The 26,095-nt window shown below is 40.1% G+C and overlaps 1 protein-coding gene across 2 annotated transcripts; it reads left to right on the top strand.

The window, feature by feature from the left end:
- The first annotated feature begins 1,592 nt into the window (after window positions 1-1,592).
- On the top strand, window positions 1,593-25,723 carry FBXO30 (F-box protein 30). 2 transcript variants are annotated; one of them, XM_010587505.3, is made up of 3 exons: window positions 1,593-1,671; window positions 12,252-14,295; window positions 24,308-25,723. In XM_010587505.3, exons 2-3 carry the CDS (start codon window positions 12,268-12,270, stop codon window positions 24,509-24,511), a joined length of 2,232 nt encoding a protein of 743 aa, XP_010585807.1. In that variant the 5' UTR covers window positions 1,593-1,671; window positions 12,252-12,267; the 3' UTR covers window positions 24,512-25,723. The 2 variants fall into 2 exon arrangements, with proteins under 2 accessions (XP_010585807.1, XP_010585771.1); XM_010587469.3 differs by lacking the exon at window positions 1,593-1,671 and adding an exon at window positions 1,682-1,791.
- Window positions 25,724-26,095: the final 372 nt, after the last annotated feature.

Below are 26,095 nucleotides of genomic sequence, written 5' to 3'. Positions count from 1 at the left end.
TTAAGGAAATGGCACACATGGTTGTAGAGGCTGAACCCTCTCAAGTCCGTGGGTCACGTTAAAGGCTTCTCCTGATTCATATAGCCGCAGGAGCTGGTGAACCAAAGATCAGCAGGTCAGAGAGCAGGGCTCTTGCTCACAGGCTGCAAAGATCAATGAATTCCAAGATCAGCAGGCAAGACCACAGGTAAACTGCTAGCTCAAGTCCCAAGGACCGAGGTCAGACCAACAGGAGCCAGCTGCAGGATCCAGCTTGAGCAAAAAGCCTCCCAAGTCTTGCCAGAATGTCCACTTATATTCAGATGCAGGCCACATGCCCAAGGAAACTCCCTTTCAATTGATTGGTACAGCACATCCCACCATGGAGGTGATCACATATCAAACTCAACATGGAAGTGATCACAACATTATAGGACCGCCAAAACATTGAGAATCATGGCCCAGCCAAGGTGACACACCTTCTTCACCATCATGCCTGACTTTCCCAAGGTACCTCAGTTGGGGTTAAAAACGTAACCACAGGAAGGATGACAAAACAAAGTTTTCCTGCCTCTGCCCTCACCCACTTGCCAGGATTAAAGCCATCTTCTTTTTATCAGAGCTCCCTTGCATTAGGACTGGGCTACAGCCCACAGAGTGGGAGTAAGGGGGCCACTAAGGGAGGGTGAGGGACTCTGAATCACTGTCTCTTGTCGGTTGGCCTTAAACCAAGGCTTGATAATAGTAGCAAGGACATGGACCACCTTTCTTTGAAATGAACAGGCAATATTTCAATTCTCGTTTAAAGTGTCCTGCAAAAGCCTCCTTCTAGCTAGATTATGTCTCCTTTCCCATGTAGACCGCGCAGCTGATGTTTTATTCCCTTAAAATGGGAGCTTGTGTGGGAGATGATTCAGTCCCTCACAGCCCATCTGGAGGGCTACCCCACTAGGCTCCAGAAAGGCCCCGCGTCTGAATCTGGCAGAGCTCAGTCCGGTTAGCCGGTGAGAAGGCCTGTGGATAGGATCACCAAAGATTTAGCAAGACTTGACTCATTTCCTCCTAAACATGAGCTACGGGTAAGAGCACTGAACAGTGGTCAAAGGATCTGGGGCTACTTCTACAAATAGCGAGGTGAACCTGGCCCGATTGCTCAACTGCCAAATTAGAAGTCTAGGAAAATTTCAAGGAGCCCTGGTGGCGCAATGGTTAAGCGCTGGGCTGCTAACCAAACTGTCCGCGGTTTGAACCCACCCTAAAGATTACAGCCCACGAAACCCTATGGGCAGTTCTACTCTGTCCTTTAGGGTCGCTATGAGTCGGAATCTATTCAAGGGCACCCAACGACAACGGTGGGATTCCTTCCAGGAACGTAGGATTCAAAAATCGGACAGGATTGGTAGCGCTGCCTGGGCGAGTCGCTCAGGGCCCTGGCGCGAAGGACCTCGCTGGAAGGTTGCCTGGAGCCTACTGCCCTGCCCGTCCACAAGCGGTCAGGGCGCGGCGTGCGCAAGTCTCCGCCGGGCGCAGCGTGCGCGTCTCCGCCAGGCTCGCCGCCGCCGAGGCCGGGACGGATGGGTGGGGCAGAGCGGGGTGAGGCGGGGCAGATCGGGGCGGGCGGCCGCTAGGAGAGGAGGCTGAGGAGGAGGAGGAGGAGAGACAAGGCGGCGACCCTGCCTGAGGAGAGGAGAGGTAGAGGCTGCCGACCCGACGGGGGTGTGGGGCGCGGAGCGGCGCCGGGACAAAGCGGAGCAGCCGGGCACGGCGGCCGCGGCAGCCAGGGCCTGGGCCGCGGTCCGGCCACTCGGGCCGGTGAGTGTCGGGAGGCCCGCAGGGACGCCGGGGCTGAGCCGGCGAGGAGGAGGCGGGGGTCCGGCGCGAGGCCCAGGGCCGGGGCGGCGGCGCCGTGGACCCGCCGTGCGCGGGGCTGCAGGCCCGGCCTGGGGCTCAGTAAACACGGCCCGGGCGGGCCACGTCTGTCCCCGGCCGGCCGGCCGACCCGGCGCTCCGAGAGGGCGGCCGCGGTGCCCGCGCGGATCCTCCTGCCCGGCCAGCCGTTGAGGCGGCCAGCAAATGGCGACCCAAACCCCGGGGACACCGACCCCCGTGACATCCCGGTTTGAATGTCTGTGTGTTGGAGTGAGTGGGCGAAGGATGAGTTACACTTGGGAAATCCCCCAAAACCTCGAAAGCCCGGCCTCTCGTTCCCTGACCTTTTAGAAACTTGGGTTTGGGGGGAGAAACGGGTTGAAGTAAGACTGGGAGGCATCATCAACTATCTCCACGGGATGAGCGAAGTTGGTAACTTTTCCATTCATGGAAGTGAGAGGATCCTAGTCTCAACCACAGCCCTTATTAAAGGGAAACTTCCTGGTTTTTCAAATGTGAGGAATATGACCATTTCCACGTTATTTGTGTACAGCTCCTTGAAGCGCGTTACTTGCAGGGGGGACATATACCGCAAATTGGATTGAAAGTAGTCCCCTTTTTTGGAATATGTGTATTTGGGAGTAAGAGACAGGCAGAACAGTATGTGTTTACCATGGTTGTAGTAGTCCCCCCCCACCCCCCTTGGTGTTTCTTTCTGAGCCGTGTCGTAAGTTCCAGAGAAAAGATGCTTGGGAAGGAATTGACCTTTTATTCCATAATTACTTGGTTGACTCTGATCCAAGATGAAGTTATTTATGGGCATTCTGATATCAGTGTAGGTTAACTGAAAACTCTTTAAATACAAAAGCCCAAACTTTCTAAACTTCAATTTCTGTTTGCTAAACTTCATTGCAGCGTTGGGTCCTTTAGAGACCTAGTAAATTACGTTAACAGAGTTTTTGTGTTTTGCCCTATCTGTTGAGGTTTTTCAAAGCAGTACAGTTGTTGACATGGGAAAAGGAAAAGCGTAACTTACAATATGCCTTTAGGATTTTTCTAAGGGTTAACGTTTCAGTCTGCAGTATTCGCCGAATCACTCTTCTTTTATGCTTAGTCACTGTTTCTTACTACAGGAGTTTAACTGGGGATAACATGTTTTGCTAGTTTTAAATTGCAAATTTGTTTTTTACTTGGTACTTTAAAGTGTTGACATTAGCCTTTCTTGATTCTGGAAATGTTAGTGGGTGGGGTTTTTTGAGTGTTTATAAAGACAACTGCATTTTCAGATCTAGGGGAACTTCTGTGTATTCCAAGTGTAGTAGATATTTAATTTTAATCCAGTATTTCTCCCCATGTCTACCACTGGAGAACACTTTTTTAGAACAATATAAATTGGCTCAATAAAATAATACCATTGAAAAGCAGTAATGTAATAGATTGTTAATATTTTGAGATAATGTAATATAGTTAGATACTTTAAGGTCACCAAAGTAGACATTGGTTATTGAATGTTCACTACGTAATAAAGTGTGCTACCAAAATGTAGCTGTTTTAATGGGATAAGCCATGTACTATTCTGTATGATTTGGGATAAGTCTTTGAATGAAAGGAGTTAGTACATGCTATGGAATGGCATTATATTCATAGAGTTCTTTGATGTTAAAACCTTGAGTGAAAAGGCTGTATAAAATACTATTTAATTTCAGATTAAGTTTGATGAAATAGATGAGATTGAATGGCATTATATTCATAGAGTTCTTTGATGTTAAAACCTTGAGTGAAAAGGCTGTATAAAATACTATTTAATTTCAGATTAAGTTTGATGAAATAGATGAGATTGACCTTGGCCTAGTGGCTTTTCTGTTGTGGGTAGCTACACAGATACAAACATGCCTCACTTAAAGTCCAGTCTGTGAAAACCTTTTTACAAAAAAAGTGCGTCTTTTTTTTTTTTTTTTTCTTAAGGATGGGTAATGCAAGCAGAGAGGCCCTGGTAGCACAGTGGCTAAAGTGCTCAGCTGCTAACCAAAATGTCAGAGGCTCGAACCCACCAATCATTCCAGGAGAAGAAGATGTGGCAGTCTGCTTCTGTAAAGATGTACAGCTTTAGACACTCTATGCGGGCAGTTCTACACTGTCCTATAGGGTCACTATGAACGGGAATCAGCTGGATGGTAGTGGGTTTGATTGGGTTTTGGTGTAATGAAGGTATTGGTGGTTCGGTGGTAGAATTTTTCCCCCTCCATGTGGAAGACACAGATTCAATTTCCACCCAGTGCACCTCGAGCACAGCCACCACTGTCTGTCATTGGGGCCTTGCACATGTACGGTGCTGAACAGGTTTCAGTGGAGCTTCCAGACTAAGACAGAGGAGGAAGAAAGCCTGGTAACCTACTTCTGAAAATGGGCCAGTGAAAACCCTCTGGATCCCAGTGGTCAGATCCTGTTGTGTGTGGGGTCACCATGAGTTGGGGCCAACTCCTGAGGCAGTGAACAACAACATTTGCATTAGATAGTTCCGCATATGATTGCTTTTAATAAGCTTTATAAGTTTAAATGCTCCGATGTTAAAAATAATTATGTATATACATGTATAGTTTATGTATGTAAATGGCTATTGTATAAAGTGAAGTACACGTATTTTCTGAAGACTACATGTTTACACCCTATTGAGTATACACATAATTATAATCAACCTTTGTAGAGTTCTGTATTTTTTTCAGGGTAGAATAATTGCCTCAAGGTCACAAAGTTGAGATTCCTAAGAAGCCCATTCCTCTATACTCTGCTGCCTATTTTAATAAGCTGGGTTCCACCATTTGGGTGAACTATTTTTATTTATCAACTCAAATAGGTTCTAGTCTGAATATCTAATATTTACCAATATTTATTATTTCAATTTCTGATGTAAATTCATAATACTTTCATTGTTTATTTAGTGGAGACATTGCAAGTAGTTGAAACTTCCACTTTGGAACAAGCTACTCATAATCATATTTAGAAATGGAAGATGTATGTTTTGATTATATTATATCTGGAGTGGTTAAAAACTTGAAAATTTTTCTACATAATTAGGTCATTCACTCAATAAATAAAAAGTCAGAAGCAAAGTGTCATAAAAGACTGTACACATACATAACCCATTTAGCCATTTTGGCCTCCATCAGTAGGGCATGTGCTTTAATGGACATTTAAATTAATAGAAGATTTTCAATCTTGTCTAGCCACCCCCCACTCCCACCACCCCCCCTTTTTTTTTTAAACCAGTGAGATGGTATGTCTGACTGAGGTTATAGGTTTATTATGGTCTTTAAAACTGAGTGCACCTGATCAGGAGATTAGTCAGCAAGTGTTTGTATTTGGTATGCACTTATATGTCTGACTATACAAAAAAGGACAAGCCTTGCCCTTAAGGACCTTGTGACTTATGGCTAAATTTGAAATTTCAATTGTAGCTTCTGTACTAATAGTTAGCTAATTGAACAAATCTGTCCACAGTTCCATAATCAGCCTTACATTGTAGCAACATGTTAATATTTAAGTAGAATTCTGTTTCATCTAATACTGTATTAATGGTAATAACTAAGCAATAGGCTGATACCACTCCCTGTTTTGAGCTTCTTTTCCTCACCCTGTTCCCTACCCGGGCATCCGTGGTTGTGCAGGCCCCTTGCCTTTCTTCTTGAACTGGATGCCCCTATATTCAGCTTTTCTCAGTAATCAGCCCATAAGATTGATGAAGGAGTTAAAATAGTGGAACAACAAAAAGGTAAACTCTTCCGATGTCTTTTTTGGAAACCCTGGTGGCGTAGTGGTTAAGTGCAATGGCTGCTAACAAAAAAGGTTGGCAGTTAGAATCCACCAGGCACTCCTTGGAAACCCTATGGGGCAGTTCTGCTCTGTCCTATAGGGTCACGATAAGTTGGAATTGACTCCATGGCAACATGTGTGTGAGTGTGTGTGTGTGTGTTTAGGATTTTAAAACAGTGGAAGGTTGAAATTAAATTTCTTTGATTTGCTCTACGCTAAATAATTATCATATTCTGTATCTTAGGTGCTTAAGAAATGTTTGCACACAGTTGACTTTTTATAGCAGCTACCTGTACCCTTTGCCATTGAGTCTATTCTGACTCATAGTGACCCCACAAGACAGAGTAGAACTACCCTTAGGGTTTCTAAGGCTGTAATCTTTACAGAAGCCAAATGCCACATCCTTCTTCCATGGAGTGGTTGGTGAGTTTGAACTGCCAACCTTTTGGTTAGCAGCCAAGTGCTTAACCACTGTGCCACCAAGGCACCTTATAGCAGATAAAATGAGGTAATTTTGACTCAGATTGTTTAATGCTAGATCTGGAAGGTTATGCCTTTTTGTGGAGTGTGTTGTTTTCCATGAAATCAAGAAAATCAATTTCTTTTGGCATCCAAATGTTTATTTGCTTGTAGTCTTTCATTTATTTGTTGTATCTAATATAATGAGCTCCTGAGTCACAGTTTTGAATGCAAGGGAAAACAACATGAATCAGACAGAAGTGGCCCCACCCTTCATGGAGCTTATAGTTTTACCATGGAGATAGATATTAAACAGGGTAATGATTTACTTAGAGTTTTGACTAGTTACTAAGGAAAAATGCACTGTGTAGTGAACAGGAATCTTTGTCTGTGAGGATATGCAAAAAAGTAACTTTGAAGCTGAGCCATAAAGGATGAGGCTGCAGGTTGGCAGAGAGGGAAGACTGTTGAAGTCAGGCGCAGGCATCAGCTCAGAGGCAGGAAGCTGCATTGAGTATTTTTGGTGGTTTTTTTATAGAGTATTTTAAAATAATGCTTATTTGCAATCCTCTATTTATTTACCTCTTTACATATTTTAATGAATTTGGAGACAGAAATTAATGCTTTTTTGAGGTCAGTATATTTATGTCTAGAGAGGTAGCTTTAAATGACAAGGCCTCATTTCATTGTATGGGAAAATACCATGTCTTAAAAACTGTTATTATAACTTGCTTGTCAATCCCAGAGTATGAACTGGGAAGGAACTTCTATTAGAGAAAATTAAAACTACTGTAAAGCATTTAATCGTTTACAAATATTTTCTAGCCTAATAAAAATTTTTTTCCAGTGATTCAATTTTATGTGTAATAATAAAAATGTTCTTTGGAATGTTAAGATTCTGATTCAAGGGAGTTAAAAAAAAAAAAAAAACTTAAAAAATATTAAGGTTTTATTAAACTCATCTTAAACTTGAAGCCTTAATTTTAGCAACATGGTGTTTACTAGGCCTGCCATGTCACTGTTCAACTGATAAATTAGAGATTGACATTTTAAACTTGTTTTACAGGATCAATGAGGAATTGTGAAATACTTTATGAGGGCATATTTAATTTGATAATAGTAATCTTGATTAGAAAAAGGATGGATCGGGGAGAGCTTGATTCCTCTTTTGCATAGCTGTATTGAGAATTGTTCAATTCATAATGTAGTTCCAAATGTATGTTTATACTAAGTATTATAAATGTAAATTATTTAAAAATAATTTAAAATGCATATGTCCACAGCAAAATAATGTACCATCATAATTAGAAAAGAGCAAAAAGACTTTTTTGACCACACGGGTGATTAAGTGTTGGAATAAACTACAAACGAAGTTGTGTAATCTTCATTCCTCAGATAACATCTTAAAATTGGATCACCAGTTACTGAAGTCCTGCCTTATTGTCTTAAACTTTTATAAGTAAACAGATCTGTTATTATTCATGTACGTTGATCAGACGCAGATTTAAATCCTAGTTCTGTCGCCTACTAGGTAGTTGACTTTGGGGAAGTGAACCTTTCTAAATCTTGTTGCCTCTGGATTGTTATGAGGATTAACAAGTGAGATGATATCTGTAAAGAAGGGCAATATAGGTAGGTAAGTAGTGTTCCTGTTTTCTTCTAAGTCTAATTCAATGAATAATAAATATTATGAATTCCTTGCTATGGATTCTTTTTTTTTTTTTTTTAAACATTTTTCTTGTTCAGAAGGGAGTAGTGTGGAAGAAGTTATTTATTTTGAAGCTTGAGAACCTTCCACTTTCCCTTTGCCTTTATAAGTTGTTGCTGCATTTAACTCAGAGTTGTTTATAATAGTTGCTATTTTAAACACTTTTGAATTAAGCCACGTTTGATGTTTTTGAGATGCGTTCTGCCTGGTGTGGTCATGTGATGGTGTGTGCAGTGACATAAAGTGTCCTACAAGTTCTGAGAGCAGCGGCCACTTTTGTTAGAGCTGCTTATATTTTTAGGTTTCTTTCTTAGTAACAGTCCAGCCTATAACCTTCACCATGCACTTCGTGATGAACTCTGGTTGTTGCAAAATAAGAAAGCTACAGCTGTTTTCACTATCTAGTCACTCAGTAAGATTGGTCTAAAATCTCAGGTTTTTTTTGGATGTATGCTTAGTTTATAGTGTTTGTGGTCTTTAATCTTCCATTTCTTCAATTATGATTCTTTTAGCATGTCTCTCTTTAATTTGTAGATGTTGTTCTTTAAAACTTATGGGAATAAATAAAGGTGTTGAACTCATAATTTATACTTTTTAACACAATATAGTTTTGGTATTGAATGTGCACCTTGTTTTTTTTTTCTTGACATCGTTGAACACCGTAATATCAGCTCAGATCTTTTCTACTTATCAAGAGAAGCTATATCAATACTGATTTAGGCAGACTTTTTGTTATTCTAGTTTGAGGAAAATCAAGCCTCAAATGGAGAAGAAGAAGTAGCTCTTTGGGAGTGATTAGTTTATGTGAGCCACCTGTAACCAAGATAGAATTTATGGAAAAATATATCAGAGCTAGCAATCTCTTATGCACTGAGATGAAGAAAATAGTAGAATCAGATTCTTATGTACAAAATTCTTGTCTGCTGTAATATAATTTGGAAAATGTTGAGCTGAATTACCTGTGCCGTGTGCAAGTAGACAGACATAAGTAATTAGGTGTGGAGGTCTGGCGTTTGGAAGAGGCATCTAGGCAGGATATAGAGTTTTCAGCATGCGGGAGGTAATTGAAACTTGAAGAAGTTGGTAGCGCCTAGGGAGAATGTATAGAGTGAGCAAGAAATGACTTGGAATCTTGAAGAAGAGTAATATTTAAGAATCAGGAAGAAAAGACTGAGGCATGACCAGAGAGTTAGGAGAAAAACCAGGAAAGTATAGCATCGTGAAAATCAAGGGAAGAAAATAGTCCAAAAAAGGAGTGCTTAGTCAACAATATAATGATATAGTGGCCAAGGAAGATGGAGTCTGGAAAAAAATGCCTTTTGGATTTAGTGCTTAGAATCTCAATTGTTTTTAGGTACCATTGAGTCAGTTTTGACTCCTGGCGACCCCATGTAGTAGAACAGAACTGCCGCATAGAGTTTTCTTTGCTGTAATCTTCACAGAAGCAGGTCACCAGGTCTTTTTCCCATGGAGCTGCTGGGTGGGTTCGAACTGCAACCTTTTGGTAGAGCAGTTTTAATGAGTGGTGGCAAATATAAAGCCAGATTAGAAGGTTGAGGAATATGTGAGAGGTGGGAAGGGTTTTCTTTTTGTTTGTGTGTTTTTGTTTTTGTTTTCTGAAAGCTTGACTGAATAGGAAAAAAGAAAGGTAACAAAAGAGGGAACCCCTGAAAACCCCATTGCCATCAAGTCGATTCTGACTCATAGCAACCGAACAGGACAGAGTAGAAATGCCCCCACAGAGTTTCCAAGGAGCGCCTGTGGATTCGAACTGCTGACCTCTTGGTTAGCAGCTATAGCTCTTAACTACTATGCCACCAGGGTTTCCAAAAGAGGGATATTGTTTATTATTTAGGTTTTTTAATTTTTTTATTCTATCTTAGGTGAAAGTTTACAGCGCAAACTAGTTTCTCATTCAAAAATCTATACACAAATTGTTTTGTGACATTGGACATCCATGCAATGTGTCAGCACTCTCCTCCTTTCCCTTTCTACCCTGGGTTCTGTGTGTCCATTTGTCTAGTTTTACTGTCCCTTCCTGCTTTCTCATCTTTGCTTTTGGTCAGGTGTTGCCCATTTGGTCTCATATACTGGAGTGAACTAAGTTTCCTCATGTGTGTTATTGTTTGTTTTATAGGCCTGTCTAATCTTTGACTGAAAGGTGGACTTCAGGAGTAGTTTCAGTTCTGAGTTAGCAGGGTATCTGGAGGCCGTAGTCTCGGGGGTTCCTCCAGTGTCTGTTAGACCAGTGGATCTGGTCTTTTGTGTGTATGTGTATGAATTTGGATTTTGTTCTACATTTTTTTCCCACTCTGCCTGGAACGCTTTATTATGATCCTGGTCAGAGTGGTCAGCGGTGGTAGCTGGGTACCGTCTAGTTCTGGGCTCAGGCTGGTGGAGGCTGTGGTTCATGTGGTCCATTAGTCGTTTGCACTAATATTTTCCTTGTGTCTTAGGTTTTCTTCATCCTCCGTTGCTGTGAATGTGGTGGACCAGTGTATGTATTTTAGATGGCCACTTGCAAGCTTTTAAGACCCCAGACACTACTCACCAAAGTAGAATATAGAACATTTTGTTTATGAACTATGTTGTGCCAGTTGACCTAGATGTCCCCCAAGACCACAGTCTTCAGCCCTCAGCCGCAGTAACACGGTACCTCAAGGTGTTTGGATGTGTCTTGGAAGAGTCTATGGCTTTGCCTTGGTCAAGTTGTGCAGACTTCCCCTGTATTGTATGTTATTTAGGTTTTTTAAGTTGAGAAGATCTTAAATATGTTTTGCTGTTAATAGGAACAACCCAATAAAGAAGTTGAAGATTATAGAAAAAAATCCTCTTAACAGGCTCAGTAATCATAAGTGACTCAAGATACTGTACTGATGTTTTCCATTATTTTTGGTATAAAACTTTTCTTGATTAAGTCATAATAAAGTCATAATAGCTGATTTTAAACCAGGAAAGACCATTAGGTATCTATAATACTTTCATGCTATTTTATAGATACTATTTCTCTGCTTAAAATCCTCAATGACCTCCAATTATTTAAAGTCTGAACTCCTAAGAGTAGCATGTAAGATTGTTTGTAATTCGTCTCATTCCCATTTGATCTTGTCTCTTACAACTACCTTAGACATTTTACGTTGTAATCCCAGGAACCTTGAGGTTTACTGAACATGTTTGGCAATTCATGCCACTTCTGCATTTGCATATGCTGTTCCTTCAACATTGAAGTCTCCCTTCCTTACCAGCCTCGCCCTTCCATACTTCAGACTTCTCATCTTTCAAGATTACTGTAAATTCTTCTCTAACCCCCTACCCATACAACTTACTATCTTCTCTGTGCTACCATTTTACTTCCGTTGTACTGATCACATAATAACGTGATTTGACTTTTCCTGTCTTTGATTTGACCTCCTACTGTAGCTCCTTGAGAGGAGGCAGTATGTCTTATTAATCTTTATATTGCCACACCAGATACATTAGTACAGGGTAGTTGTACCAGAGATGTTTAATGAATGAATGGGAATGGGGACCCTCAGAAGCAAGTATACCCACAGCCACAGAGCTTGAGGTGGAACTTAGATTTTCTGGATAAATTCCCTCTGTGTCATAATTAAGACTTATTCTGTGAATTTGTTATAGAATTTATTAAGGTATATGCAGAAGGAGAGATAGTAGATGAAATCTTAAATGAATTCATATATTTAGAGGGGATAGAAAAAAGAAAACTTTTAAGGAAGTTTTAGGAGTCCCTGGGTAGCACAAACCACTGAACACTTGTCTGTTAGCCAAAAAATTGGTGGTTTAAAGCCACCCAGAGGCTCTTCAGAAGATAGGCCTGGTTGGTGATCTAATAGGTCACAGACTCAGAAACTCAATGGAGCAGTTTTACTGTGCACGCATGGGGTGGCTGTGAGTTGGAATCGACCTGACGGCAACTAACAATAACAGCAAAGAAGTTTCAGTTAAGCCTATTTATGGAGTTCAAACATTTCTTTTTTAGGAATCCAATGAGGTCTTTGCAATGCGGAGTATATCAAGATCAGTTTAGTTAAAATAAAAAACTTCAAGTTAAAGCAGCCTCTGAAATCTGTTACAATAAGCATTAACTTGTTTTGTCATTAATTTATACGTGACACAGGACACTAGAATTTAAGTGTTAGGGTTTAAAGCTTTTGCTCTTTTAGGCATATTATAACATGGTTTATAAAAATGAACTGTGACTGAATTGTTACTTGAAGTGCTGAAGTTCTTTCAAAATTATATTGATTTATGTAACATTAATACTATTACATATGATTATGTTTTTATATTTTTTACATTTCACCCTAAAATAAGCCAGTATACATTAGCAGTTAATTATTAAACAGTTTTTCCAAAATGACCACTTTTTGCCTAACTTCCTGTCTTTTTCCATTTCAACAACTAGAGCTGGACTGGCCATTATGGAGGAGGAGCTGCAGCATTCCCACTGTGTGAACTGTGTCAGCAGACGGTGCATGACCCGACCAGAGCCTGGGATTTCCTGTGACTTGATTGGTTGCCCATTGGTTTGTGGAGCAGTTTTCCATTCTTGTAAAGCTGATGAACATCGACTTTTATGTCCATTTGAACGAGTGCCTTGTTTAAATAGTGACTTTGGATGTCCATTTACAATGGCCCGAAATAAAGTTGCTGAACATCTAGAAACATGCCCTGCAAGCGTGGTGTGCTGTACTATGGAGTGGAACCGATGGCCAGTTAGTTATGCCGACCGGAAATCCTATGAAATTCTGAGCAAAGATGTTGATGAAGTGGCACAATTAGATATGGCTTTGGCCCTTCAAGACCAAAGGATGCTCTTAGAATCTCTCAAAGTAGCCACCATGATGTCAAAAGCGACTGAGAAAGTATCAGAAGCTAGAGAACAAATTTCAGTTAAATCAAGTGTCCCAGAAATACCACATACTAATGGCTTGGTCTCTGTTGATGAGAAATCTTATGGTGCACTTTATCAAGCTACTGTAGAAACAACCAGAAGTTTGGCTGCTGCTTTAGATATCCTAAATACTGCCACAAGAGACATTGGCATGTTGAGTACAAGTCTTTGTGTGTCCCCAGATGAGATAGATGAAGAGCAGAATACCAGAGAAAGCTTACAGGATAGAAACTTAAAAGACCAGGATCTTCTTTATGAGGATGAGATAGGAGCAGTAGGTGGAATTGACCACCACGACACAATTCAGAATGCCCAGCCTGAACAAAATGGTTCAAGTGATTTATTATGTGACTTGGATACAAGTTCTCATGGCACTTCTCTTTGTAATGGCTTTCCTTTGGGAAATATATGCACACAGGTACAGAATCAGAATTTACATGGTGATTCAAAACAAACTAACTTAACAAATGGAGAATGTGTGGCATCAGATGACACTTCAAAACCTTCCAGTTCACTTTCAATAGCAGCACAACTTAGGGAAGTAATACCGCCCAGTCCTTTGCCTAATGGCACAGTACAGCATATCCTCATGCCCGGTGATGAGGATGAAGGAGAACTGTATTGTAGAAAAGTAGACTTAGGGGATTTGAAGAATATGGATGTCTTGCCTTTTGGTATGCCTTCATTCAAATATTTTTCTAATTCATGTTGGTGCAAATCAATGGAAGATAAAGCAGTGGATACATCAGATTTGGAAGTTGCAGAAGATCCAATGGGCCTCCAAGGAATAGATCTAATCACAGCAGCATTACTCTTTTGTTTAGGAGATTCTCCAGGTGGGAGGGGTATATCTGATAGTCGCATGGTTGATGTTTATCACATTGACTTTGGGACTCAGACTTTTTCACTTCCGTCTGCAATATTAGCTACAAATACAATGGTTGGGGAAATAGCCTCAGCTTCAGCTTGTGATCATGCCAACCCACAGCTTTCAAATCCAAGCCCGTTTCAGACACTTGGGCTGGATTTAGTTTTGGAATGTGTCGCTAGGTACCAACCCAAGCAGCGTTCAATGTTTACATTTGTTTGTGGACAGTTATTTAGAAGAAAAGAATTTTCTTCACATTTTAAGAATGTACATGGTGACATTCATGCTGGGCTCAATGGCTGGATGGAACAGAGGTGTCCTTTAGCTTATTATGGCTGTACCTATTCTCAGCGTAGATTTTGTCCATCAACACAAGGAGCAAAGATTATACATGATCGCCATCTGAGGTCATTTGGAATTCAGCCATGCATATCTACGGTATTAGTAGAACCTGCTAGAAACTGTGTGTTGGGATTACATAGTGACCATCTAAGTAGTCTTCCTTTTGAGGTCCTGCAGCATATTGCAGGCTTTCTCGATGGCTTCAGTTTATGCCAGCTCTCACGTGTATCCAGGTTAATGAGGGATGTGTGTGGCAGTCTGCTTCAGTCTCGTGGAATGGTCATACTACAATGGGGGAAGAGAAAGTATCCAGATGGAAATTCATCATGGCAGATAAAAGAAAAGGTTAGTTGAATCTTAACTGTACCAACTCCTTATTTTACGCATGTTTGTTGTTGTTAGCTGCCATTGAGTGACCTCCGATTCATGGTGACTTTATGTACAACAGAACAAAACATTGCAAAATCCTGCATCATCCTTACAGTCTCCAGCATGTTTCAGTCCATTATTGCCACTATTGTACCAGCCTTTGTCACCGAGGGTCTCTCATGCTGTCCTTGGCCCTCTACTTCACGAAACATGATGTTCTTGTCTAGCGATTGCTTCCTCCTGATGATGGATGGGTCCAAAGCAAGCCAGTGGGACAGTGTTCTTTTGTGACCCGTAAGGTTTTCACTGGCTAGTTTTTGGGAGTAGATCACCAGACCTTTCTTCCTAGTCTGTCTTAATCTGGAAGCCCTGTTGAAACCTGTCCACCATGGGTGACCCTCCTCGTATTTGAAATATCATTGGCATAGCTTCCAGCATCATAGCAACACATAAGCCACTATAGTATGACAAACTGATAGATGGGTGGTGGTGACATATAGTAGCACTTGATGTTACTGATGAATTAATAAAATTAATATCTTGTTGATAAATTAACCATCCCCTAAAACTTACGAAGCCTATATGATGGCAGACTCTTTTTTAATGATTAATCAAGAACTAGAATTGTTAGAATTGTTCATTACGATCACAGATTTATTGCACATATCCTAGAACTAGATGCAAATCTAATGTAGTATAGACCACATCCATTTCTTCAGTTGAGCAGTTCCATATTCTTCCATACTTCTGAAACAACTTCATTTGTTTGGGTCCATTTTACTACCTTCTGACTTGGGCTCCATATGAAACATTTTCACCGTAAGACAATAGAGGAAGAAAAGAGAAGGTTATTTCCTGCTTACAATTGGCATTTTGTCTCTAGTCTTTTTAGCAGCTTCTCTCATAGGACTTGGTTATTTGAGGTAGGACTTAGCTAGAAAAAGATAATAAAAAGCTGTAACCACTACTACAAACATACTAGTAGTGACCAATAGAGTATTTGGGGGATATTTTTGTAATTAGGTGCAGTCTAGTCAGTTCCAACTGCAGCAACCCTGTGTACAACCAAAAGAAATACTGCCCAGTCCTGCGCCATCTTCACAATCGTTGCTGTTTGAACTTGTTGTTGCAGCCACTGTTTCAGTCCATCTCGTTTTTCACTGACCTTTTACTTTACCAAGCATGATGTCCTCCTTCAGGGACTGGTCCCTGCTGATAACATGTCTGAAGTAAGTGAGATGAATTCTCGCCATCCTTACTTTTAATGAGCATTCTGGCTATACTGCTTCCAAGACAGATTTCATTCTTCTGGCAATCCAGGGTATATTCAATATTCTTCACCAACACCATAATTCAAAGGAATCAATTCTTCAGTCTTCCTTATTTATTGTCCAACTTTCCCGTGCATATGAGACAATTGAAAATACAGTAGCTTGGGTTAGGTGCACCTTAGTCCTTAAAGTGGTATCTTTGATTTTCAACACTTCAGAGGTGTCTTTTGCAGCAGATTTGCCCAATGCAATATGTCATTTGATTTTTTTTTTAATTGTACTTTAGATGAAGGTTTACAGAGAAAATTAGTTTCTCATTAAACAATTAATATATATATTGTTTTATGACATGGTTTGCCAACTCCATGACATGTCAACATTCTTCCCTTCTCTACTTTGGGTTCCTCATTACCAGCTTTTTTGCCCCCTCCTGCCTTCTTGTCTTTGCCCTAGGCTGGTTGCCCATTTAGTCTCATATACACGGTTGAGCTGTGTATGTATGTTGTTTGTTTTATAGGCGTGTCTAATCTTTGGCTGAAGGGAGAACTCAGGAGTGACTTCAGCCCTGAGTATGTCTGGGGGCCATACTCTCAGGATTTCTCTAGTTTCTTTCAGATCAGTAAATCTGGTCTTATTTTTTTATGAGTTAAAATTTTGTTCTACATTTTTCTTCATCTCTCCTGAATCCTGTATTGTGATCCCTGTTAGAGCAGTTGGTGGTGGTATCCGGGCACCATCTAGTTGTGCTGGACTCAGTCTGGTGGAGGCTGTAGTAGTTGTGGTCCATTAGTCTTTTGAACTAATCTTTCCCTTGTGTCCTTGATTTTCTTCATTCTCTCTTGCTCCAGACTGGGTGAGATCAATGGAGTATCTTAGATGGCTGCTCACAGGCTTTTAAGACCCCAGATACAACTCACCAAAGTAGGATGTAGAACATTTTCTTTATAAACTGTTATGCTAATTGAGCTAGATGTTCCCCAAGACCATCGTCCTCAGCCCTCTGCCCATGAATTTGGTACTTCAGGGAGTTTGGACATGTCTGTGAAGCTTCCATGACCTTACCTTGGTCAAGTTATACTGACTTCCCCAGTATTGTGTGCTGTCTCACCCTTTACCGGAGTTACCACTTATCTTTATCTAGTTAATGTTTTTCCTCCCCACTCCTCCCTGTCATTTGATTTCTTGACTGCCACTTCCATGGGCTTGATGGTGGATCCAAGTAAAATGAAATCCTTGAAAACTTCGTTACTTTTTCTGTTTATCATGATGTTGCTTATTGGTGCAGTTGTATTTCTGTTTTCTTTGTGTTGAGGTGTAATCCATACTGAAGGCCGTAGTCTTTGATCTTCATCATCAGTAAGTACTTTTTGAGTCCTCTTTCAGCAAGAAGGTTGTGTCATCTACATAATCCAGGTTGTTAATGTGTCTTCCTCCAGTTCTGATGCCCTGTTCTTCATATAGTCTGGTTCTAGGATTGTTTGCTTAACATACAGATTGAATAAGTATGGCGAAATGATCCGATCCAGACGCATACCTTTTCTGATTTCAAACCATGCAGTATCCCCTTGTTCTGTTTGAAGGACTCCTCTTGGTTTATGTACAGGGTCTGCATGAGCACAATTAAGTGTTCCGGAATTCCTAGTCTTTGCAATGTTATCCGTAGTTTATTATGACCCACGTAGTGGAACGCCTGTGCATAGTCAATAAAACACAGATAAACATTTTTCTAGTATTCTCTACTCTCAGTCAAGATCCATCTCATATCAGCAATAATATCACTTGTTCCACGTCCTTTTCTGAATCCAGCTTGAAATTCTGGCAGTTCCCTGATAATATACTGCTGCAACTGCTTGAATTATCTTCAGCAAAATTTTACTTGTGTGTGATATTAATGATATTTGTTCAATAATTTCCACATTCTTTTGTATGACTTTTCTTTGGAGTGGTCACATATATGGATGTCTTCCAGTCTGTTGGCCAGGCATCTGTCTTCCAAATTTCTTGGCATAGACAAGTGAGTGCTTCCAGCATTGCATCCGCTGTGGAAACATTTCAGTTGATACTCCATCTATTCCTGGAGCCTTGTTTTTCCCCAGCAAAGCTTGGGCTTCTTCCTTCAGTACCATTGGTTCTTGAGCATATGCTTCCTCCTAAATGGTTGAACGTCAACCAGTTTTTGGTACGGTGACTCTCTATTCCTTCATCTTCTTTTGATGCTTTCTGTGGTGTTCAATATTTTGTCCATAGAATCCTTCAGAATTGCAACTCGAGACTTGAATTTTTCTTCAGTTCTTTCAGCTTGAAAAATGCCGAAGGTGTTCCTCCCTTTTGGTTCTCTAACTCCAGGTCTTTGCGTATTTCATTATAATACTGTATGTTGTCTTCTTGAGCTGCCCTTGAAATCTTCTGTTCAGCTCTTTTACTTCATCATTTCTTCCATTTGCTTTAGGTACTCTATGTTCGTGAGCAAGTTTCCAAGTATTCTGATATCCATTTTGGTCTTTTCTTTCTTTTCTGTCTTTTTAATGACCTTTTACTTTCCTCATGTATGATGTCTGTGATATATAATGTCCGTGATGTCATACCACAGCTCATCTGGTCTTGGGTCGTTAGTGCTCAGTACATCAGATCTATTCTTGAGATCTCTAAATTCAGGTGGAACATACTCAAGGTTGTACTTTGGCTCTCGTGGACTTGTTTTAATTTTCAGCTTGAACTTGCTTATGAGCAACTTACGGTCTGTTCTGCAGTTGGCCCCTGGCTTCGTTTTGACTGATGATAGTGAGCTTCTCCATCATCTCTTTCTACAGATGTAGTCAATTTGATTCTAGTTTATACCATCGGCAAGATCCTTGAGTATAGTCACTGTTCATGTTGTTGAAAAAAGGTATTTATGTTGTTGAAAAAGGTATCGTTGATCTTGAAAATTCTGTCACGCAATCTTTGGCATCATTTCTATCACCAAGGCAGTATTTTCCAACTACTGATCATTTGTTTCCAAGTTTCTCATTGCAATCGCCAGTAATTATCAATGCATCTTGATTGCATGTTTGATTGATTTCAGACTGCAAAAGTTGGTAAAAGTCTTCAGTTTCTTCATCTTTGGCATTAGTGATAAATTTGTACATAAATTTGTACATTAGTACATAAATTTGAATAATAATTGTATTAATTGGCCTTCCTTTTAGATATATGGATATTATCCTACCACTGACAGCGTTGTACTTCAGGATAGCTCTTGAAATGTTCTTTTGACAATGAATGTGATGCCATTCCTCTTCAATTTGTCATTCCCGGCATAGTAGACCATATGATTGTCTGATTCAAAATTGCCAATACAAGCCCATTTCAGTTCACTAATGCCTAGGATATTGATCTTTATGTGTTCCATTTCATTTTTGATGACTTCCATTTTCCTAGATTCATGCTTCGTGCATTCCATGTTCTGATTTTTAATGGATGTTTACATCTGTTTCCTCTCATCTTGAGTCATGCCACATCAGCAGATGAAGGTCCCGAAAGGTTTACTCCAACCAAGTCTTTAAGGTCGACCCTACTTAGAGGAGGCAGCTCCTCCCCAGTCGTATTTTGAGTGCATTCTAACCTGAGGGGCTCATCTTCCGGCACTGTGTCAGATGATGTTCCCCTGCTATTGATAAGGTTTTCACTGGCCAGTTTTTTTCAAAAATAGATGGCCATGTCCCTCTTCCTAGTCTGTCTTCGTTGGAAGCTTCACTGAAACTTGTCTACCATAGGTGACCCTGCTGGTATTTGAAATACCAGGAGCATAGCTTCCAGTATCACAGCAACATGCAGGGCACACAGTATGTCTGACATACTGACAGACGAGTGGTGCATTGGGGGGATAGAGAGCAAAAATAGACGGGTGTGGAAATGTACTAGAGTGACGTGAGATAAAAGTAGGGCAGTGGGATTTGATGTTGTGGGTGGAACTCTGATTTTAGTACAGTACACAGCAGTATTACACATTGGGAGCTTAGACTGGATATTTAGACAGGCCTGGGAGCAAATCCTGCTCCACCATTTTCCTCCTGTGATACCCTACTTTTGCCCAGCTCCTAATTGATGCAGTATCCAATAGAAACTAGAAGATATTGCAAGTAGTTTTGATTGAAGTGTTTTTCCCTTTAGAAAACATGGAATATGAAACTGTTGAAATTGTGATAAATTTCGCATTTGCTTGCCCAGAATTAACATTTCCTAGTTATTTTTTTCTTAACACCCTTAGATTTTCTCTTTTATTCATTGCTTTAGTTTTTCAGAATCTACGTCTACTTTTTTGTACACCTGGGACTTTTCAAAAATAAATGAATACACTAATTATCTTTTTTTTTTTTCCAAAAGGAAGTTGTGGTGGGAGAAAGTTTTACACTTGTGTGTATGTGTGTATGTGAGTGTTTTATGTTTTCCAGATGATTTGTTGTCTTTCTCCCGTTTGGCCTCTGATCTTTAAGATGGGACACCTGAGCCTGGCTTTTTTTTTTGTCCTCACCCACTAGTATTGACATATGGGACAAAATATTTTCTGGGGATTCTGTACTCATTCTTGGGAAAAATTTCATCTACTCTTGGAGTTTAAATTGTCATCATTTATTTAGATTACTCACACATCTATATCCTAGGTGTTTTCTCCTCTGAACTCACTCTGGTATATACCAGTGTCTGCTGGACATGTCCACTTAATTAACTTGCAGCTTCCTCAAACTGAACGTGTCTGACCTACAGCAACCACCTCCTAACTGGGTTCTGCTTCCATTTGGGTCCTCTCCTGTCTAACGTGTTCTCTATACAAGAGCTAGGGTAATACATATTTTGTTAAATACAATACTTGTGATATCACTGTAAGGCTTAAAAACATCTTTAATGCTTGTCCATTGTGTCTGGGATAGAGGCAGGCTCCTTAATGAGACACTTAAGATTTTTCCTAATCTGGCCCTTACTTACCTGGTCCTTACTTACCTCTTGGTTTTCTCTTGTCACTTTATACTTCGGCCACATTGAGTTGCTTAAGTCCTTGATGTTTTCTTTCTTGCCTCAAGGCTTTTGACTATGCTATCCCTAATTCTTATATGTGAGCACTTGAAATTTACTAGACAATATACTAAGCACTTTACTTTCCTTAATTTATGTAATTCACTGTCCCCGGTTTAGGGATTAAACAGGCTCAGAGGGGCTAAGTAACTTGTTCAGCTAATTGACAGATTCAGACTTAGGCAACCTGTTTCTGGAGCTTGGGATCTTTATCTCCTTGCTAAATCCTGTTCACTCTTTAGGTCTTTCTTCCTCAGGAAAGCCCTCTGGAGCCCCCCCTCGGAAACTTTCAGGGAGGTGCGCTGCTCTGTATTTCTACAGTCCCACATTATACACTGCTATTAAAGCATTTGTCATACTGACTTGAAATTCATTGTCGGTTTTCTTCATTAGACTCAAGTTCCTTAAATAGGGGCTCTAGTTAACTAGAATATTCTACTGCCTGGCACTAAGCCATTGCTGTCAAGTTGGTTCTGACCCATAGCAACCCTATTGGACAGAGTTGAACTGCCCGACAGGGTTTCCAAGGCTGTAAACCTTTACAGAAGCAGATTGCCATATCTTTCTCCCGAGGAGCAGCTGGTGGGTTTGACCGCGGACCTTTCAGTTAGCAGCTGAGCGCTTTAACCACTGCACCAGCGGGACTGCTTCACGATGACCTAGAAACTCAAATCCACTGTCTTTGAGTTGATTCCAGCTCACAGTGACTGCGTAGTGTTTTCAAGGCTGTAAATCCATGTGGAAGCAGACTACCACTTTTTTTTCCCACAAAGCTGCTGGCGGGTTCCAACCTCTGACTCCTCAGTGAGCAGCCAAGCACTTAACCATTACACCATCAGGGTACAGCACTTGCCCTGTATCAGTCACTAATAAGTAAATACATGATGGATGCTTGAACAAAAGAATGACCCGCTATTAAGAACCCTAGTTGTAAGGAGGTGGGAACCATCCAGTTTTTTGCTTGCTTTTCCTGAGTTTGTTTCCTCAGATTCTTAGTTGTGTGGAAGTATGGAGACTGCCTGCCACCCCTGAGCCTTACAGTTAATTTGTTCTGCCGAAGCTTAAAGAATACTGCTAGTTCCCCCTGTAGCTTTGTGAATGCGGGGGACTGTAGGAGAGGCTAATGACATCTGTAATATCTATTGGTAGCTACTTCTTAGGCTTTTGCTAACTAATGGGGAATCACTCCATGCATGGTAATTGATCATAGCCCTAAAGAGTTTAGGGAGTACTTACTCATTGTGTGCTACGGTGGTAACTTCTATTAAAAGAAAATTTACCAGCTGAAAAATAATTTTCTTCCCACGGAATTTGAAGGCATCTGGCCACCCCTGGAAGTCATCACCGTCCTTTTCTGAGAAGCTGTAATGAGTGCTGGGGGCTTCCCTCAAAGTCACTGCTGTTTACCATATAGTCAGTGTCCTTTAATTAGACATTTGCCTGTTAATAAGCTCAGTCACGATGCTTAGACCTGGCCTGCCCAGTTGATGCTTGTTATCCAGGTCTGTCCTGCCCCAGTCATGTTCAGGTAGTTTTATACTTTGAATTGTATAGACAGAAGAGGACCTCCGAAGTCAGCTGGACTTCCGTAAAGACAAAGACCAAATCTGATTTTGTTTGCCATTGCATTTTCAGCACAAGATATAGGGTTTGGGCCGTAATAGGCATTCTGTAAATATTTCTTGAATGAATGTATAAGCGGATGGACCAGACCATTCAACATTTCCATTTCCATTCCAGAATTCCAAAACGCATCCCACTCTGTACCTTACACAGAGCCCTGGTGGTGCAGTGTTTAGCACTCGACTGCTAATTGAAAGGTTGCCTGTTGGAACGCACCAGCTGCTCTGCCAGAGAAAGATGTGGCAGTCTGCTTCCATAAGGATCTACAGCCTAGGAAACCCTCTGGGGCAGTTCTGCCCTGTCATAGGGTCACTGTGAGTCAAAATCAACTTGACGACAGGGGATTTGGTTTTTGGTCGACCTACCTTTCACAGCTATTATTGGCATCATTTAATAAATGAAAATTAAAAACAAAAGAAGTCAGCTAGACAAATAAGATGACAGTGCTTCAGAGTCTGGACCTACTGAGTGGACAAAAAGGGAAATAGCCCGTATATTTACCAGCAGGCATATGTACAGGGATAGCCAGGTGAGTATTTTGCTTAGGAACACATTTCATAGTTTAAAAAAACAAGCAAATGCAATGCCGTCAAGTCGATTCCAACTCCTGTAGGACTAAAATAGGATTCATTCTACAAACCAAAAAAAAAAAAAAACACACCAAACCCACTGCTGTCGAGTTGACTCCGACTCATAGTGACCCTATAGGGGAGAGTAGAACTGCCCCGTAGAGTTTCCGAGGAGCGCCTGGTGGATTCGAAGTGCCAGCCTCTTGGTTAGCACCCGCAGCACTTAGCCACTGTGCCATCAGGGTTTCCCATTCTACAAAGGTCTTTCTATGTAAATTTGCAGAAACGTTTTGAACAAATCGAAGCACTTGTATTCTTCATCTCTACTAAGTACCTTTATTACTTATGAATAGTAGGAAGATAAGTTACCTTAACAACATTCTAGGGTATTTTTAATACACTTTAATAGGAATGGGAGAAAAACCTGGAGAAAAAAATAACACTTGTATTGTCAGTATCTCCAGACAGTGGATAATTCTGTGTTGCCAACTGGATAGGCCAAAAGAACAGTGTGCAGTGCATATTAGCTTATAGCAAGTGGCTCTCAATTCATCAGGTTGTAATGTTTTTAAATTTTGTTTGAATTAAGCTTTTTTTTAAAGTGCATTTTTTAAAAAAATTTTATTGTGCTTTAAGTGAAAGTTTACGAATCAAGTCAGCCTCTCTCACAAAAACTTACGTACACCTTGCTACATACTCCCAATTGCTGTTAAAAAAAAAAAAAAAATTTTTTTTTTTTTATTAAATGAGACAGCCCACTCCCTCTCTCCACTGTCTCTTTTCGTGTCCATTTTGCCAGCTTCTAACCCCCTCTGTCCTCTCATCTCCCTTCCAGGCAGGAGATGCTAACATAGCCTCAAGTGTCCACTTGATCCAATAAACTCACTCCTCACCAGCATCCCTCTCCAACCCACTGTCCAGTCCAATCCCTGTCTGAAGAGTTGGCTTTGGCAATGGTTCCTGTCCTGGGCTGACAGGTCTGGGGGCCATGACCACTGGGGTCCTTCGAGCCTCAGTCAGGCCATTAAGTCTGGTCTTTTTATGAGAATTTGGAGTCTGCATCCCACTGCTGTCCTGCTCCCTCAGGGGTTCTCTGTTGTGTTCCCTGTCAGGGCAGTCATCGGTTATAGCCAGGCACCATCTAGTTCTTCTGGTCTCAGGCTGATGTAGTCTCGGGTTTATGTGGCCCTTTCTGAATTGAGTTTTTAATAAGTCAGGCTGTATATGATTTTTAATGTTGGGTTTTGTCTTTTTTTGGTTACATTTGTTGAAGTCATAACATCTTAGAAGTGATTTATCTATTACAAATATTTGATAAACAAATTTGAATCCAAATTTGCTACTTTTTAATTTTATAGCTAACTACTTGAAAGTATATGTTTCTCTGTCTCAATGTGTGTAGCTAGAGGGAGATGTGAGTGTTGAGTCTTTGTAAGTTGACTTATTTAAATCTGAAGTAAACTTTTTTTCTAGGTGTGGCGATTCAGTACTGCATTTTGTTCTGTCAATGAATGGAAGTTTGCTGACATCCTAAGCATGGCTGACCACTTGAAGAGATGCAGTTACAATATCGTAGAGAAGCGGGAGGAAGCAATCCCACTGCCATGTATGTGTGTGACACGGGAACTTACTAGGGAAGGACGTTCGCTACGCTCAGTTTTGAAACCTGTACTTTAAAAACTATAACTCCACTTGCACAGACATGAAAACATCTAGTATAATTTCTTTGTAATATGTGACAGTTTATTAATGTATTGAAGACTACAACTAGCTAAATTTATTGTCATGATGTACATAATGTTTTGAGGTGACATATTTTTGTAAAATAAGTAGTTGGGAAAAAGTTGCCTTAATGTTTGAAATGTGTGAAATTTTTGGAACTTGCTGGACAGGGTGATTTAATTTTTAGCTATATAATTTTTGGAATTAATATTTTTAATGGTGTGTTGGCTCTTAAATATTTGGCTTCTTTAACTAATGAGATCCTGACCAAAAAATTTATTCCTGTGTTTTCTATAGGTTGTAACCCATGCATTCAGAAAGCGAACCTTTGATTTAAATTTTCACTGCATAGATTTTTAAGATAAAAACATTTAAATGATTTAAGCACTCCCAAAAGATCACTATAAAGTTTTTATTTGTAGTGCTCCCCTTACGCGCAGTTGTTGGTACGTAGATGATCTCTAATATATACTTAAATAATATTTAAAATCATGACTAATATTTGGTAATGCCATTTACCATGTTCTAAAAATAATTCACAGAGATGTGTTCATCTTATGTATTAATAACTCTCATACCAAGAGTGTCCGTATGCAGCTTTCTTTTTTGTTAGATGCCACATCCAAAGACGTACGGGAGCGTGTTATGTGACAAGTTAATGCAAAAACAAACAAAAAGCCTGTGAATTTAATTTGAATCTTTATGGTATTATATATTTGCTAGGTATTTGGTATTTGGAGAAAAGTAAATAAATATACCTCATTTTAAGTTTGAATTGGGCAGATTGTGTGAATACATTTCAAATATTCAGAATGGAAAGGGCTTAACCATTTTTTTTCATAAGCTTTTAAAAATTTTGCCTTTGATATTTATTTAAAAAAAAACTTGTTTTAAGACATTTAAAAATGTGAAATTTGGTATCATCTTTGTAAGATGACAATCATGAAGAACAGAAACCTATCTTGATTGGCAATCTCTTACAAACATTTTCAAGTTAATTTCCCATAGACTTCTCTAACAAAAAGTAAGAATTGCATCTTTGTGTAAAGATCAAGGTATAATAGAAAAATATTCAAAGATTTTTTCTTGAAGTATTTCATTAGAGCTTTCAAATTGATTTATACTCTTATCGACCTGATATGCTCAATTAAAAAAAAAAAAAAAGAGTGCATCAGTATTTAGAATTAAATTGTGAAGAAGGGGACATACACTTAAATAATTTGGTTTAAGTAACTTCTGGCATTTGGTAGTCTGTAGTGGTGGCAAGTTACCTTGTTAGAGATAATCAAAACTCTCTTGTGTCTTCTTTTCCCACATTTGTCCCTGAGGGTGCTATGTCGATACTAGGTTCTTGATTCCCATATATGGCGATTAGGCTAGGCAGAGGCCTTCCTTGGGCATTAGAGAAAAATTCTCAACTACTTAAGACTTGTTTTGGTTGGATCAAGTCCTTAGTACAGTTGAAAAACATAGCATTAAAGACTAATCAGTTGTTTTGCCTTACCTTTTTAATTAGTGGAACTATTACACTTACTTCTC

Source organism: Loxodonta africana, chromosome 1 (assembly GCF_030014295.1).
Source record: "Loxodonta africana isolate mLoxAfr1 chromosome 1, mLoxAfr1.hap2, whole genome shotgun sequence".
NCBI classification, from domain to species: Eukaryota; Metazoa; Chordata; class Mammalia; order Proboscidea; family Elephantidae; genus Loxodonta; species Loxodonta africana.
The sequence above is the reverse complement of the archived record's forward strand: the minus strand, read 5'-3'. Positions and strand labels throughout refer to the sequence as shown.